This window comes from Bufo bufo, chromosome 3 (genome assembly GCF_905171765.1).
Source record: "Bufo bufo chromosome 3, aBufBuf1.1, whole genome shotgun sequence".
NCBI lineage: Eukaryota > Metazoa > Chordata > Amphibia > Anura > Bufonidae > Bufo > Bufo bufo.
In genome coordinates this window covers 319,512,156-319,528,434 of record NC_053391.1, presented here as the reverse complement: position 1 = coordinate 319,528,434, position 16,279 = coordinate 319,512,156, and the positions used below count along the sequence as shown (strand labels likewise).

The 16,279-nt window shown below is 43.8% G+C and overlaps 1 protein-coding gene across 1 annotated transcript in view; it reads left to right on the top strand.

Annotated features, from left to right (window-relative positions):
* The window catches only part of RPA2 (replication protein A2), a 58,310-nt gene extending 43,040 nt beyond the window's left edge, over window positions 1-15,270 (top strand). Inside the window, exons 8-9 of the mRNA XM_040424336.1 lie at window positions 13,026-13,120; window positions 14,742-15,270. Coding sequence (XP_040280270.1) covers window positions 13,026-13,120; window positions 14,742-14,826 — 180 coding nt within the window. The 3' untranslated portion in view covers window positions 14,827-15,270. The remainder of the gene's footprint in view (window positions 1-13,025; window positions 13,121-14,741) is intronic.
* The last annotated feature ends 1,009 nt before the right edge of the window (window positions 15,271-16,279 follow it).

Sequence of the window (16,279 nt, the reverse complement as noted above, 5' to 3'; positions counted from 1 at the left end):
TTTCAATTTCTCTGCTTTTAAAACAGAGTGATACCTCATAAAATATTTATTATTTAACATTCCCCATATGTCTACTTTATGTTGGCATCATTTTGGAAATGTCATTTTATTTTTTTTAGGACGTTAGAAGGCTTAGAAGTTTAGAAGCAATTCTTCAAATTTATAGGAAAATTGCCAAAACCCACTTTATAAGGACCAGTTCAGGTCTGAAGTCACTTTGTGGGGCCTACATAGTGGATACCCCCATAAATGACCCCATTGTAGAAACTACACCCCTCAAGGTATTCAAAACCGATTTTACAAACTTTGTTAACCCTTTAGGCGTTCCACAAGAATTAAAGGAAAATGGAGATCAAATTTTTAAATTTCACTTTTTTGGCAGATTTTCCATTTTAATCAATTTTTTTCTTTAACACATCGATGGTTAACAGCCAAACAAAACTGAATATTTATTACCCAGATTCTGCGGTTTACAGAAACACCCCACATGTGGTCATAAACTGCTGTATGGGCACACGGCAGGGCGCAGAAGAAAAGGAACTCCACATGGTTTTTAGATGCCATGTCCCATTTGAAGCCCCCTGATGCACCCTTACAGTAGAAACTCCCAAGAAGTGACCCCATTTTGGAAACTAGGGGATAAGGTGCCAGTTTTATTAGTTTTTTTTTTTAATTATTTTACACTTTTAGTCCCCCATAAGGTCATACAAGACCTCTGGGGGACATTTACTTCACTTTTTTTTTTTTTTTTTTTTTTTCTCAGTTGATTTCTCCTGTAACTGGGGCTGACATAGTAGCCCCAGTTACAGGACAAATGCACCCCTATAGAGGCTGTACAGCAGCAATCCTGCGCTGTACAGCCTCACAGCAGGGCTGATCGAGGTCTCTGGGAGACCTCACACAGCTCCTGCACACTCCGGTCACATGACCGCCGGGCCGGAACAGGAAGCGCACAGCGCTTCCTTCTCTGCAGACACCTCGCTCGGTGAGCGCTGTGTCTGCAGCGATCTAGAAGGCAGGGACACCTGGGCACTGTCCCTGCCTTGTCTTAGGGTTGCCCTGCTGTCACTGACAGCGGGCAACCCGATCAGCAGCTGCACGATTAGCGTGCAGCTGCACTTTCTGAACGGACGTTCTGGAACGTCCGTTCAGAAATGGACGTCCACCCATAGGACGTTTATATCCTATGGGCGGACGTGAAGCGGTTAACTTTTGCATTTGTGACATAGTTAACTTCATACTGATATGCCTGTATCGCGACTCATAGGAGAAAGACACGACCCTAGCAGGAGGCAGTGCACCCCAAATTGAGCTCAGCTGAGTGCTACTCCCCATTTCCCCCGCCGTAACCGTGCCCTCCCCCCGGACTCGTCCTATAGAAACGATCAGGATGTATAACCCATCCTATATAATGGCTGCCATTTGTAACAGTCATAAATATGTTGAGCGACAATTAAACATAGTAACATATACAGAACCTGCTTATAAGAATTCCTACTGCAACCACTGGCTAAGCATTTCTCCCTTCCCCCTTACTCTGGGCTACAAAGTTACCCCCCTCCACTTATATTTATCAGGGGCAGGGAATTTGCCAAATAGCAGAGTCAGTCATTCGACTGGAGGAGCGGAGTTCCCCCTCGGATCCGAGGAGTCCATCCATTGCGACGCGGCTTTTGGCGCGTCGAACACATGGACTATTCCTTCCACTACCACCCGCAGCTTGGACTGATAAATCATGGAATATTGTAGTAGGCGTTCCCTCAGGCGTCGCTTTACTTCCACGAACTTCGCTCTTTTCCACTGTACCTCTGCAGAAAAATCAGGAAATATAAGCACCTTCCTGCCATCAATTACCAGATCCTCATGATTTCGTGCTGAGCGCAGGATGGTATCCCTATCCTTTTGAAGTGCAGCAGCTTGATGAGAACTGGTCTTGGAGGGGCGCCCTTTGGTGAGCGGAACGGCACCCTATGGGCTCGCTCAATGGCAAAACTTTTTACATAGTGATTCTGTGCCAAACTTCACAGTCAGCCACTGCTCAAAAAAGGCCACCGCATTGCTTCCTTCAACTTTCTCCGGCATGCCCACCAGGCGCAGATTATTCCTGTGTAGCCTGTTCTCCAGGTCATCAGCTTTTTGAAGCAGGTATGAGATGTCCTGAGTAACTTTACCCAGGTCTTTCTGTATAGTGGGTATGGTGTCTTCCAGGTGGCCTACCCGGTTCTCCACTTCTTTGATCTTCTCAGACACTTTCTTGAGGTCATTTCTGATAAGACATACTTTCTTGTAAATGTCCAATTTGAGTATTGAGAGCGACTAGCGCTGTACTGCAGTTTGTGACCGCATTGAAGACATCTGTTATGGTAGGCACAGATTGAACTTGTGCAGGGCCTGTCTCTACCTCCCTCCCCTTCATCCGCCATATGCTCGGGTCCCCCAGCAGCAGCTATTTGGCCATTCACTTCACTCAAGCCACCGACAGTCTGGGCAGCAGGGACAGACCCCTCTCCGGTGCCTTGACCTCCCCTTACTTCATTGCTGGTGAGTGGAGCAGATCCAGGAGCCACCCTGGCATATTGTTCCAGGCGCGCCGCCACTTCTGAAGCTTTAAGCCCGGCGCCATCTTGCTTAGCGCGCGGTGCAGGCCCACTTTCTTTGCACTCCTTTCTCCCTTGGCGCGTCATGACGGGGAGTAACTGCTCGCTCAGCCTCCGGTGAGTATATTCTCCTTGCAGTGAGGCTTTAACAGCAGCGCAGATGATGGATGCAGGAGGATTACAGGAGACTCGTCCGGGAGAGCGCGATTCAGCGTCTTCTCACATGCCGCGCTAGGCATGGCTCCTTTCACTGAATCCACCTCTATTATCTTACCAAGTATTCGACTAGAGGCAAACTGCAATTACATCCTTTTGGACTGATTCAAGAGCTTGACTTAATTGCAGGTATTTATAAAAGTGCATGGAAGGTAGACTGAACTCTAAGCACAATTCCTGGAACAGTTTCAAAGTACCCTGAGAGTATAACTGACATTCCAGAGGCCGTTCCTTTCCCATTGGGAGAATCCTTCCAGACGAAACGGCTCTGACAAGGCCTTATTACGCCATATAGGTGAGATGTGTATTTAACCCTGTGATTCCCAAAACTTCTTTAATCTTCCCCCATACCTTCCTCATAAGCCCAACAATCGGGGATGATCTAAATTTTACAGCCACCTCCTTTTTCCAAAAACATAACCGGTGGAGAACACCCGGATGCCCACTCTATAACTTGCCACTCCCTCCAGCTCTTAAAGGGAATCTGTCACTGGGCACTCCCTCCAGCTCTTAAAGGGAATCTGTCACTGGGATTTTGTGTATAGAGCTGAGAACATGGGTTGCTAGATGGCTGTTGGCACATCTGCAATATCCAGTCCCCATAGCTCTGTGCTTTTATTGTGTAAAAAAAACTATTTGATACATATACAAATTAACCTGAGATGAGTCCGGTCCCTGACTCCTCTCACGTACAGGACTCATCTCAGGTTAATTTGCATATGTATCAAATCGGGTTTTTTACACAATAAAAGCACACAGCGCTATGGAGACTGGATATTGCGTATGTGCTAACAGCCATCTAGCAACCCATGTCCTCAGCTCTATACACAAAATCCAGGTGACAGGTTCCCTTTAAAATGCTGCGCTTGGGCGGCTAAAAAAAATATAGAAATGGGTTAGGCAAGGCAAGATCGCCCATCTCCTTACCCCTCTGTAAAGTTTCATACTTGATCCTACTATATTTTTTTCCATAATACAAATCAAAGGGGAAAAAATTGGACCTTTGTAGAAGTAATGCATGGGAATCCAAACAGGTGCATTATGGAGTAAATATAAAAGTTGTGACATCAACACCATTTTTAACAAATTGCCCCCGCCAATCAGAGCTGAGGGACGTTTATGCCAGGATATCGCTTTGAGTTTAAATTTAGCCAGTATTGGTATTATATTGTTGGGAATATACCTATGAGGGTTGGTTGAAACTTCAACTCTTAAAGTAACTGTCGTGTGTGTTTTTATTTTTATTTTTTTTAGAGTATTTGATTGTGGTGATTTAATATTTCCCTGGTGGCCCTATTTCAACTTAATCCAAGCGCTACAAAGCGCTTGGATTAAAGCTTCTGCCCCTGTCCTGCTGCTGTCACGGACAGCATACAGTTCAGTAATGCCGGCAAGGGACCAATCAGAGTGGCCCCTTGCCGACAATCGATCCGATTGGTTAGTCTGTTTCAGACTCTGATCTGCGCTCTGCAGATCAGAGACTGAAATTAGGTAATGTGTCCTCGTGTGCCCCTCCAAGCCCCCCCTTGTGTCCGCCTATCTCCTGCGGTCCGCCCCATACATTCCTCCTGCCCCCATGCCGTGCAGTCCCCCTGCTGTGTGTGATGGTGGCGGCTCCATTCCTGAGCCGCCGCCATCAGCAGAGAGTCAGCTCTATGCTGACACTCTGCTGTAACCCCATAGATGCCGCGGCATCCATGGGGTTAAGGGGGGGGGTCCCTCTCTCCACCATCGGGGCTGCTGCGCTGCGATTGCAGCGCCCGATGGTTGCCACGGCAACCGGACGCTTTGCAAAAGCGTCTGCTGTTGCCACCTACAGGGCATCTGATTGTATTATACTTTGCAATGCAAGAGCATTGCAAAGTATAGTACAGCCATCAGCCCCACTGGATCTTCAAGATCCAAGAGGGACTTAATTAAAAAAAAAAAGTGAAAATAATAAAAGTAAAAATGTAAAATTAAAAAAAATAGCTTTTTCCTATAAAAAAAAAATACACAAGGTATCACCGCGTCCGTAACGACCGTCTCTATAAATATATCACATGATAGACCCCGTCCGATAAACACCATTAAAAAATAACTGCGTAAAAAAAGCCATTTTTGTCACCTTACATGACAAAAAGTGCAACAGCAAGCGATCAAAAAGGCTTATGACCCCCAAAATGGTGCCAATCAAACCGTTACCCCATCCCGCAAAAAATGATACCCTATTTAAGACAATCGCCCAAAAAATAAAAACTCTATGGCTCTCAGACTATGGAGACACTAAAACTTAATTTTTTTTGGTTTCAGAAATGCTATTATTGTGTAAAACTTAAATAAATAAGAAAGTATACATATTAGGTATTGCCACGTCCGTAACGATATGCTCTATAAAAAACTGTCACATGACCTAACCCCTCAGATAAACGCTGTAAAAATAAATAAATAAAAACTGTTCCAAAACAGCCAATTTTTTGGTCACCTTGCCCCATAAAGTATAATAATGAATGATCAAAAATCCTATGTACCCAAAAATGGTACCAATAAAAACGAGTCCCTGCACAAGACGATCGGCAGAAAAATAAACATATGGCGTTCAGAAAATGGACACACAAACATAATTTATTTTTCAAAATTGCTTTATGTAAAACTGAAACAAACAAACAAAGTAGACCTATTTTGATATCATTGTGTCCGTAACAACCTACTCTATAAAAATAGCACATGATCTATCCTGTCAGATGAATCTTGTAAAAAAAAAAAAAAATGTGCCAAAACAGCCATTTTTCAGTTACCTTGCCTCACAAAAAACTTAATATAGAGCAATTTAAAAATCATATGTACCCCAAAATAGTACCAATAAAACTGGCACCTTATCCCCTAGTTTCCAAAATAGGGTCACTTTTTGGGAGTTTCTACTGTATGGGTGCATCGGGGGGGGCTTTAAATGGGACATGGCATCTAAAACCAGTTTAGCAAAATCTGCCTTCCAAAAACCATACGGCGTTCCTTTCCTTCTGCGCCCTGCCGTGCGCCCTTACATCAGTTTACGACCACATGTGGGGTGTTTCTGTAAACCGCAGAATCAGGGTAATAAATGGAGTTTTGTTTGGCTGTTAACCCTCAATGTGTTAGAAAAAAATGTAACAAAATGGAAAATCTGCCAAAAAAGTGAAATTTTTGAAATTTCATCTCCATTTTCCTTTAATTGTTGTGGAACACCTAAAGGGTTAACAAAGTTTGTAAAATTACCACATAAAGTGACGCATGTCAGATTTGTAAATTTTGACCTGGACACTGGGGCATTAATGACCCTTGGTCATGAAAGGGTTAAAATAGGGTTGCTAGGCATGGTCCGTCTATCTGTTGAAGGATGGAGGACGCAGAAGCACGTTGCTGCGTGCAAGGTCAGATTACTGACAGCCAGGCGCTGTAAGTAAATGATTAAAGCCATGTCCTCCCCAGCAGCTGATAACAGTGCCTGGGCTGTGTGCACTTCTCCCTGTCCCTGCGCTTGGCAGACGCTCCCTCACTCAGCAGAGCTGGAGAAGTAGAGTCAGAGCAGGGAAGGGAGATCTGCCATCTGCTCAGTGTATAAATGAAAGCAACATGTGGTAAGAGGACCCCTTTGTGCTGCAGGAGATTAACCCTTTAGGGGGAGGGCTCTGGTTACTGACACTTTTGGGGGGCTATTGTTACTGGCTAGTGAGGGCAGTGGCGGCCATCTTAATTGAATAGTGAAATTGCAGTTTTATGCAGACTCGTTGCTAAGGGCTGAATCTTATTAAATATGGGGTAAGTCAGTCTAATAGGAACTGATTCTGGAATATCATGTTATTAGTAACTACATATATGAAAATTTACATTAGGGTCTAAATGTGACAGTTATCCTTTTAAGTATCTAAAAGATGACACCACTTTAAGATTAGTATGAGTAAGAGACTGCGGAAGGGGGGACAATGGGAGAATCACAGATTTAGCCCAATTAATAAGTAGACCAGACTGGTTACCAAAATCCGAGATAAGTGATATTATGGGGTCAATTGAAGAGGCCACATTTCCTACATATAGCAACATGTTGTCCGCATAAAGCGAAACCTGTTCCTCCATCCTCCCTCTCCTACAACCTTCTATCAATGGAGTGGATCTAAGCAGACATGCCAGCGGTTCTATTGCTAGTGCAAAAAGCAGAGGGGATAGGACAACCTTGCCTCGTACCCCTCTCTAATTCCAGTTCTTGGGACACTCCACCATTTATTCTAAGCCTAGCTCTCGGCTGATCATATAGTAGTTTAACCCACTTAATGAAACTAGGACCAAATGCCAACTTCGACAACACAGCCCAAAGGGTAGTCCCACTCGACGCTGTCAAAACCACAGCTCCACAAACCCCCTCCCAACTGGAGATTAAGGAACAGGCGCCTAAGATTAAGGGAGGTGGATCTGTCTGGCATAAAACCACATTGATCGTCATGAAGAATAGTGGAGATAACCCCCTAACAATCTGTTAGCGAAGACTTTAGCCAACACTTTTTTATATCCGCAGTTAATAGTGAAATAGGCCGATGAGTCAACTAAGGTAGGCTCTTTACCCGGTTTTGGGATCACAACAACTATTGCTTCTCTCATTGAGCTAGGTAAAGTACCTGCACGATAGGAATCCTTATACACATTTAAGAGGTGCGGGAGTAATAGATCTTGATGTCTCTTATAAAACTCCCCAGGAACGCCCCCCCCACCGCACTTTTTCATTTGGGAAAGAACTCAATACCAACTCTAGTTCTTCTAATTGAATATCCCTATCTAGTAGCTCCCTTTGTTCCATAGAGAGGGTAGGCATTAAATCTCATTTAGATAACATTCCCTGTCCTTAAACTGCCAATCTAGACCTATAAACTTCCTTAAAATAGGCATGGAAAACCCCAACTATATCCTCATCTCTGGTAGCCAGGATACCATTCCTATTTTTAACAGCAGTTACACAGGAGGGACTCTCTCCTTCCATAAAGTATCTCTGTGCTCTGAAAAAGCAATTAGCCCCTGCCTTATCAATCAAATGTTCTTTCAGCAAGTCTTGAGCTTCAGTCCAATTAGCAATTTCTGATGTTGATTAGCTATGTATTTAACTTCAGTCTCCAAAAACCTATTAGACATCTCAATTGAAAGGGCCCTATTTTTCAATTTATGTACACTAATTTCCTTGTGTGTGTATATATACCCTCTTACATATGCTTTTAAGGCTTCCCATACAATTGATAAATCGGCCTAGCCAACATTAATGTCAAGGAACTCCTAAGCAGTCTTGCATTTCCCAACTCCAATTCTACTAAAGCTGGTGAGTGATCAGAAATGCTCCTAGGAAGATGGGGAAACTTCCCGTACCTTATCCAATAACACAGGGGATCCTAACATTAAATCAATTCTGCACAGTGAGTTATGCGAGGAGGAATAGCATAAGTACTGCTGCACTTCTGGATGTTTTGTCCTCCAAATATCTCATAGGTCAATTTCCATAAGTAATCTACTCAGCGAAGTAGGGGATGGTCTCAGAGTACCCCCTCCCGGGTGGGATTTATCAAGATACATATTGAAATCGCCTACAATACTTTTTTCAAGATCTCACTTGAGTATGGAGGGGGAATGTATACAGTGTCCAATATCATTCGGATCTGAAATATAGTGCAGTCAAGACATATGAATCGTCCCTCAGAATCAATGCATACTTCATTAGAAGTAAAGGGAAGTCTCCTATGTATAAGGTCATACTCCTCTCGATTGGGTGGAATATGTAGAATGGAATTCATGCGCCATCCATGCTCTGTGTACAAGATGCGTTTTTATCTGAAGTGAGAAGTCTCAGACAAGCACAGAATTGCCGGCTGATGGACTGCCAGAGCATGGAAGATCGCATTATGCTTAGCAGTCTGGCCCATCCCCCGAATATTCCAAGCTATAACCTTAAGGGTCCCCATCATCAAACCAATTCCAGAATTGTATTCGACTGATACTGCGATCTTACAACAATATTACTAGGCCTCCTATTCCACCTGTCTCAAGTGTCCCCAAAAAAACCACCCACCCCCCCAACATAAACAAACAAAACAAAGACATTTTTCCTTTCAAAAGAAGAACTGGGGTATAGAAAATACCATATCTCTGATATATCAACTAGTCTAAACTATCAATAGGTCAACTATTACAGTAATAATACTCTGCTTTGAACTCTGGCATAACCTATTCCTTTACCAATCTCCCACCCACTGCTTACTTAGACTGGGCTATCTCTTAACTGCACAACCCCCACAAATGTAACTGCGTTTGATCCCTCTGCTCGCTCAGGCACGCCTATCATACGGACATTACTGCGCCTCAGCCTGTTTTCCATGTCATCTGTCTTGAATATAAGCAGTCAAACATTATGAATCGCACGTTGAAGGTCTCGCTTCATTGGCGGCACTTGATCTTCCAAGTCGCTTACTCGGCCCTCCATTACTCCAATCCTTTCCCTCACATATCTTGTCTGATAAGCCCAATATCTTTTAGGCTACCCATATTAGTGCTGAGTGAGGCAAGCACTTTATTACTTTGCGCTACTGCTGCAAACACATCTTTGATGGTAGGTTCTGTTTCAGCAGCAACCGCCCAATCTGATACTGCACCAACCTCTTGATTTTCTACTGCAAGTACAGCTGGCTCTTCCGTTTTCTGGGCGGTGGATGATGTGGAAAATTCCAGCTCATATGCGGAGGACGCCCTGGTATGTTCTAATCTCTCCAGTAGTGCCGCTACCTCCATTCTCTTCACAGGCTGCACGGTGCCATTTTGTGACATCAGCTCAGCGCTGCCACAGTCTTTTCCTTCCCTCTCCTTCGCTTTTTGACGCTTCATGTTGCGGCAATTTTTTTGAGTCACACTCACTATTTAGCAGAGTATTTTCAGGATTCTGTGCCAGGAGCTCTGCACCACACACCCGATCACATATCTGGTCAGGCCAGGCCCCCCAGACTCAGATACTCTCTTTAAAGAAAGACTGCACACTAGTACTAAAATATATTGGTAAATTTATTATTTAATGGTGATGATCAAGCAGATTTATCTCCTAGTAAACTAGGTAAGTACAAAGATTGCAAAACTTATAAAGAATAAGAATAATTAGATAAAACACCAATTGCATCCACACCTAATCTACAGTCCTGACTACATCCAGAACGAAGGTGCTCGGGAGTCCTTTTAGTGAAAGCAATCAGATACTCGATTGGGAAAACACCATCTTTCCTTGAGAGAGACGTCTCTGCAATAGGTCAACTCCAACTGCTTTCGGAAAGAGTGCCAACTTTTCTACCACTTGATTAAACCCCATAAGGACCTGTGCCCTACATGTACGGTACAACTGGACGTGACTTAAGGTCCGCGGGGCTCTGGGGCACGATTGTCGGGGGAATTGAGGCACCATGGCTGCTCTTACCAGCAGGCAGCCATGCCGGGTAAGGGCACCATGGTGCTGCACCACTAAGCGCTGCGATTGGCCGGTCAATGAAGAGCGGCACATCACAGCATTTGAAGCTGTATACTGCGGGTTGAGGTCAGGGGGAGGTGGCCGGTGCTGAACTGGTCAGCTCCGGTCACCTCTGAGGTGAGGCAGGGGGACACTGGTGTTTTGGGTCCCCTGCCAGCACTGCAATTGGCTGGAGCAACGCTATACTTGTTCAGGAAAGGGCAGAACCTCCCTGCATGCAGCCATTCTAACTGGTGACTGCATGCAGATAGGTTCCGTGCTGCTTGCTGGGACTTGTGGTGCACCACCACTGATCTTTAACCCTGCTGAAAATAACATCTGGAGTTGCTGCCCTCTTTATTTTTATTTTATTTTTCTCTGTCTGTCTGAGGAGACTCCAGCACATGCAGTACTCTGCATGTGCCTAGCATAGCGATGCTCAAGCTGAACGCCAGTGGTTATCAAGGCCCTAATTTTTTAAAAACCAAGCCGGGGAGGGTCCCAGTACTTCTGGAAGTCATGGTGCCCGTGTCGTACCAGGGCGACATTTTCCAAGTCAAGTCCCCGAGACAGCATGGAAGGGAAGGACCCAAAATAAATGCAAGGTGTATTCCAAAAGGGGGATAAGGAAAGACACAATTTACCACTGCAAAACCTGGCCTGTGCATACAGGATTATTTATGAATCTACCATACATCCATGGAGCATTTAATTTTATCCATGATGTACCCTGTAGTTTTACCACCTTTTTTATATCTGATTTTAGTCTGCATAGCTTACAGATTCACTTTTCCGCAACTACATATTTTCTGTGAGACAACTGTTAGGTCAAAAGTGCACCTTTAAAATGTTGGTACGGTGGTGCTCTTTCCAAGATGGTGTCGCTTCTTGGGGTTTTTAATTTCTGTGGGACCGCAGGAGTTTATCTTTAATGAGACATGGCACCTAAAATCCATGTCTGCCAATTCAGGTCCGGTTTGACTCTAGAGCCCTGCTGTGTGCCCATACATCATTTTTTGAGCACATATGGTGTGCTGCTGTATTCAGGGGGAACTGGTGAACAAAATGTGGGGTGCATTTTGTCCTTTTACCCCTTTTACACATTAAATTTGCTAAAAATGGCCTGGTCCTTAGTGGGTTAAAGAATGTAGCCTGCATATACAATCCATAACTGTCACACTGCATATCCAGTTTATCTGTTATGGACCTTGGAGTGGCCGATTCCCAGATCCGCAATAAATCAGAATCCCAAGATAACTTTGGCAGACAATAGTGAGCTCTCTTGCGCGCGAAATGGACAAGGTCTCAAACATGCCAGACAAATAATTTATTATACGTAGTAGGGCTGCAGTAAACAATTATTTTAGTGATTGAGTATTCTATCAATTTCTTTTTTTTTACGACTAATCTAATAAGAAAAACCTTCTTAAAATAATGTATTCATATATATATATATATATATATATATATATATATATATATATATATATATATATATATTATTATATTGCACACACAAGGCTTCTTTCACAGCTGCAATATACAGTACATTCTGTCAGAAGAACAGCCGGCCAGAATGTACCATATCGGGTATATCTGGATACTGCCAGCTGCTGCAGCGATTGACTGTAATGGGGTCCGGCCTTGTTACAGCACTCAAGCTGGGTTTTGTAAGGACAAAGGGAAAAAAAGGGCTTTGGGCGATGCCCAGCATGTATGCCGAAACATGGCTAGATGGCCTTGGACCACATTCTAGTCAATGAGAGCATGTAGATAGTTGTATATGGCTATACCCAATACGGTATACTCCAGCAGGCTGTTCTTCTGCCAGAATGTGTACTTGGGGTTATGTTGTGAACTTCGTTAGTCTGTTCCGGTGGAGGAACAGACTGCCGGAGTTCACTGGCTGCCTTGATGTCCCCAGTGCCTCTATGCCATCCACCATGTCCTCCACTCTCCCAGATCAGCCCCTCCATGCCAAATCACAGGTGCCCCCATTAACCCCTCGCGCCAGTAACTTTATACATACCAAATCACAGGTGCCCTGATATTACCCCCCCCCCCCCCCCCCCCTCCAATAACTTTATACATGTCATTGCCAAATCAAATCTCAGGTACCCCCCGCAGGTGCTGCCAACTTTATACTTTCCTTTCCTGGCAGTGCGGCGTGCACTGACACATGGAGTCCACAGGAGACTCATCTTGATCCCAGCATACACTGGGACCGACATGTCATCACACATCGTCAGCCAGCGTGCTGACTATGTGTGAATGCAAGGCCCTGCAGCGTGGTGCAGTCGGGAGGCCACGGAGCAGTGAGTGAGAAGCTTCATTTCATTCACGCTCCGTGGTCATGTGATTTAAACGAATTGATGCAGGGAAACTGCATCAAGAATTTCTTTTTGCCTTGATTTCATTGATTTAAATCGTTTGAATTGTTTCAGCCCTAATAAATCAGGGTAATTTTATCAGACCCAATAAATTCCAAATGGTAAGAGACTCCATATTCACAGTTCACTGTCACAGGTTCTGCTTCGCATTGTCTCATATTTTGCAAAGTAAGATTCTGTTATCTGTCTACTAGGTTTTACATATGAGCTAAACGGCAGCCTGCCATTTTTAGAAATTATGGCCTTTTTCAGTTTTATGTGGCTTTTTTTTTTTGCTCTGAGTTTGGCTGTGTTTTATATTAAACAAAAGCTTAAAAAATAAAACTATTTCTCTTCCCACAATAGGTTTTGTTTCTAATTAAAAGCTGTAAAGGAAGTGAAGGCATGGGCTTTGAGGAACTGAAGGCAAGACTTCAGGGAATGAACGTTAATACCATTAAGTAAGATTTAATATAATTGTTTCATGACTCCTATATATACAGAATATTCCATAGCAGAAGACCGAAATGCACATGGTTTTATAAACATTTCAGCATGCTTGTTTTTTTAAACCCTTTTGCTCCCCAGGACATAACTGTACCTCCGAGGTGCTGAAGGGGTATATGGAGCAACAGGCAACGGCCATGTAGTATGGCTGATACCTGCAGACAATACTGGGATCAGAGACATTTAACATATAACTCCTTAGATGCCAGTATTGACCACAGCATCCAAAAAAGAGGGCTCTGACTGAAGGCAGCATGAATTAGTAACACGACTCTAAATTCAGGACTTGGTCTTACTGTTCATAAAATTGGCTGCAGTCCACTACTGTGCATAGTGTTTAACCTGTCACTCGTGGGTGAAGGTGGGAGTCTACAGCTCATGAATATTGAGGGCTCCACTGAATTTGCACAGCAGAGAGTTTTCCTCTCTTGGAGTTAAACACTCTGGTTCAGTGGTTCGCACTGGTGCCCTGCAGTGCTGGGGTCCGATGTTCGAATCCGACCAAGGACAACATCTGCATGGAGTTTGTATGTTCTCCCTGTTTTTGTGTGGGTTTCCTCTGGGTACTCCCGACTTCCTCCCACATTCCAAAGACATACTGACAGGGAACTTAGTTTGTGAGCTCCACTGGGGACAGTGGTGAAAATGTCAAGAGCTGTGGAATATGCCAGTGCTATATAAGTCAGCAAAATAAAAAATGATTTTATGAAAATTACAGCATCTTCACAAATGGCCCAGTTCAGGAATCTGGGTCTGTCACTACCTATACTGCCCTCAGAACATAAATGTAATGACCAAACTTCGCTCTCTGTATATGCTGCTGTCATTACTGGGGCTTCCAAGCTGCTTTCCCTTTCCTGTAGACAGTGTAAGGCTATTGCAGTATAGAAATGTCTTCCCCTTTTTGCAGTAGGTTAGTGTTAACACATCCTGTTCCAGGATGCTTGCTCCATAGGGGACAGTCTGTTGCCTCCTCTGTTTTCCTGAGCCGCAGCATTCAGGATCCTGCTTAAAAGGGGTTCTGCACTTTCATTTAACTGATGATCTATCCGCTGGATAGATCATCAGCTTCTGATCGGCGGGGGTCCGACACCCAGGACCCCGCCGATCAGCTGTTTGAGAAGGCAGCAGCGCTCCAGCAGCGCAGTGGCCTTCTCACTAGCGTGGGCGGGGCTAAGCTCTGTTCACGTGAATGGAGCTTAGCCCCGCCCACGCTAGTTGATACTAGTCGTGACGTCAGTGCGCCGGCGGTAAACAGTGAAGTCCGGGGCGCTGCTGTAGCGCCGGTGCCTTCTCAAACAGCTGATCGGCAGGGGGTCCCGGGTGTCGGACCCCTGCCGATCAGAAGCTGATCTATCCAGAGGATAGATCATCAGTTAAATAAAAGTGCAGAACCCCTTTAAAGTTTGGGTGATATAGGATCTGGCCACATACCCCATGATAAGCTATCTGATGCGTGGCAAGGCAACCGTGTTTATAATGTGTGGGGGAATTCTTTTGCTTCTGTTGCAGTTCTTCGAAGAGATCGGTCTTATTACACAACCCTAAATTTTTTATTTTTTTTTTCCCTTTCAGACAAGCATTGGACTTCCTCAGCAATGAAGGCCACATTTATTCAACTGTGGATGATGACCATTATAAGTCAACAGATGGCGATTAATAAGATTGTTACAGATGGGAGGAACAAAGGATTCCCCATCAGATGGCAGTATTGATGGTTTTTACCCGCTCTCTTCTCAGAAGCATCCCATTCCCACAGCAAACGGATGTTATGCTTTTTTTCTTCACTGAAATTCAAAAGACTTTTTATTGTGGAAATCTTTTTACTTAAAAATCCACTTAGTGTAAGCTCATTCTAAAAGGGTGTTTTGAGCTTTAAAGTTAAAACAACATAAAGGCCAATATATAAAGTTATTTACCCCATCCCTGTTTACAGTTCTGCCACTGTCCAAAGGGAGTATCTAAAGGGGAAACTTGGCATCTGAAAGAAAACAAATACCTAGAAAACCCCTTTAAACCAGACGGCAAAGGGGTTTTACCAAAAATACTTGTAAATAGTTTTGTTTCATCACATAGAATGTGAATAAAAGTCTCTTTAATATTGTTCAAATGTTGGACTGTGCGTCAGTGAAACATATTCACATTTAGTACGTATGTTTCTATTGGTGATAAGATGGAGGCCTGGGATGGTCTATTTATTAGTACATACATTCGGTTTGGAAGGTTGGGTGTTGGTTTTTTCACATAAAGGGTTCAAAAACAGAGCCTGGAAACTATAGGCCGGTAAGTTTAACATCTGTTGTGGGTAAACTGTTTGAAGGTTTTCTGAGAGATGCTATCTTAGAGCATCTCAACAGAAATAAGAAAATAACGCCATATCAGCATGGCTTCGTGAGGGATCGGTCATGCCAAACTAATTTAGTTTCTATGAGGAGGTAAGTTCTAGACTTGACAGCGGCGAATCAATGGATGTCGTATATCTGGACTTCTCCAAAGCATTTGACACTGTACCACATAAAAGGTTAGTATATAAAATGAGAATGCTCGGACTGGGAGAAAACGTCTGATTGTGGGTAAGTAACTGGCTCAATGATAGAAAACAGAGGGTGGTTATTAACGGTACACTCTCAGATTGGGCCACTGTCACTAGTGGGGTACCTCAGGGGTCAGTATTGGGCCCTATTCTCCAATATATTAATGACCTTGTAGAAGGCTTGCATAGTAAAGTATCAATTTTCACATGACACTAAACTGTGTAACGTAATTAACACTGAAGAGGACAGTATACTACTACAGAGGGATCTGGATAGATTGGAGGCTTGGGAAGATAAGTGGCAGATGAGGTTTAACACTGACAAATGTAAAGTTATGCACATGGGAAGGAATAATGCAAGTCACCCGTACATACTAAATGATAAAACACTCGGTAACACTGACATGGAAAAGGATCTAGGGATCTTAATAAATGACAAACTAAGCTGCAAAAACCAGTGTCAGGCATCTGCTGCCAAGGCCAATAAGTTAATGGGTTGCATCAGAAGGGGCATAGATGCCCGTGATAAGAACATAGTCCTACCACTTTACAAATCGCTAGTCAGACCACACATGGAGTA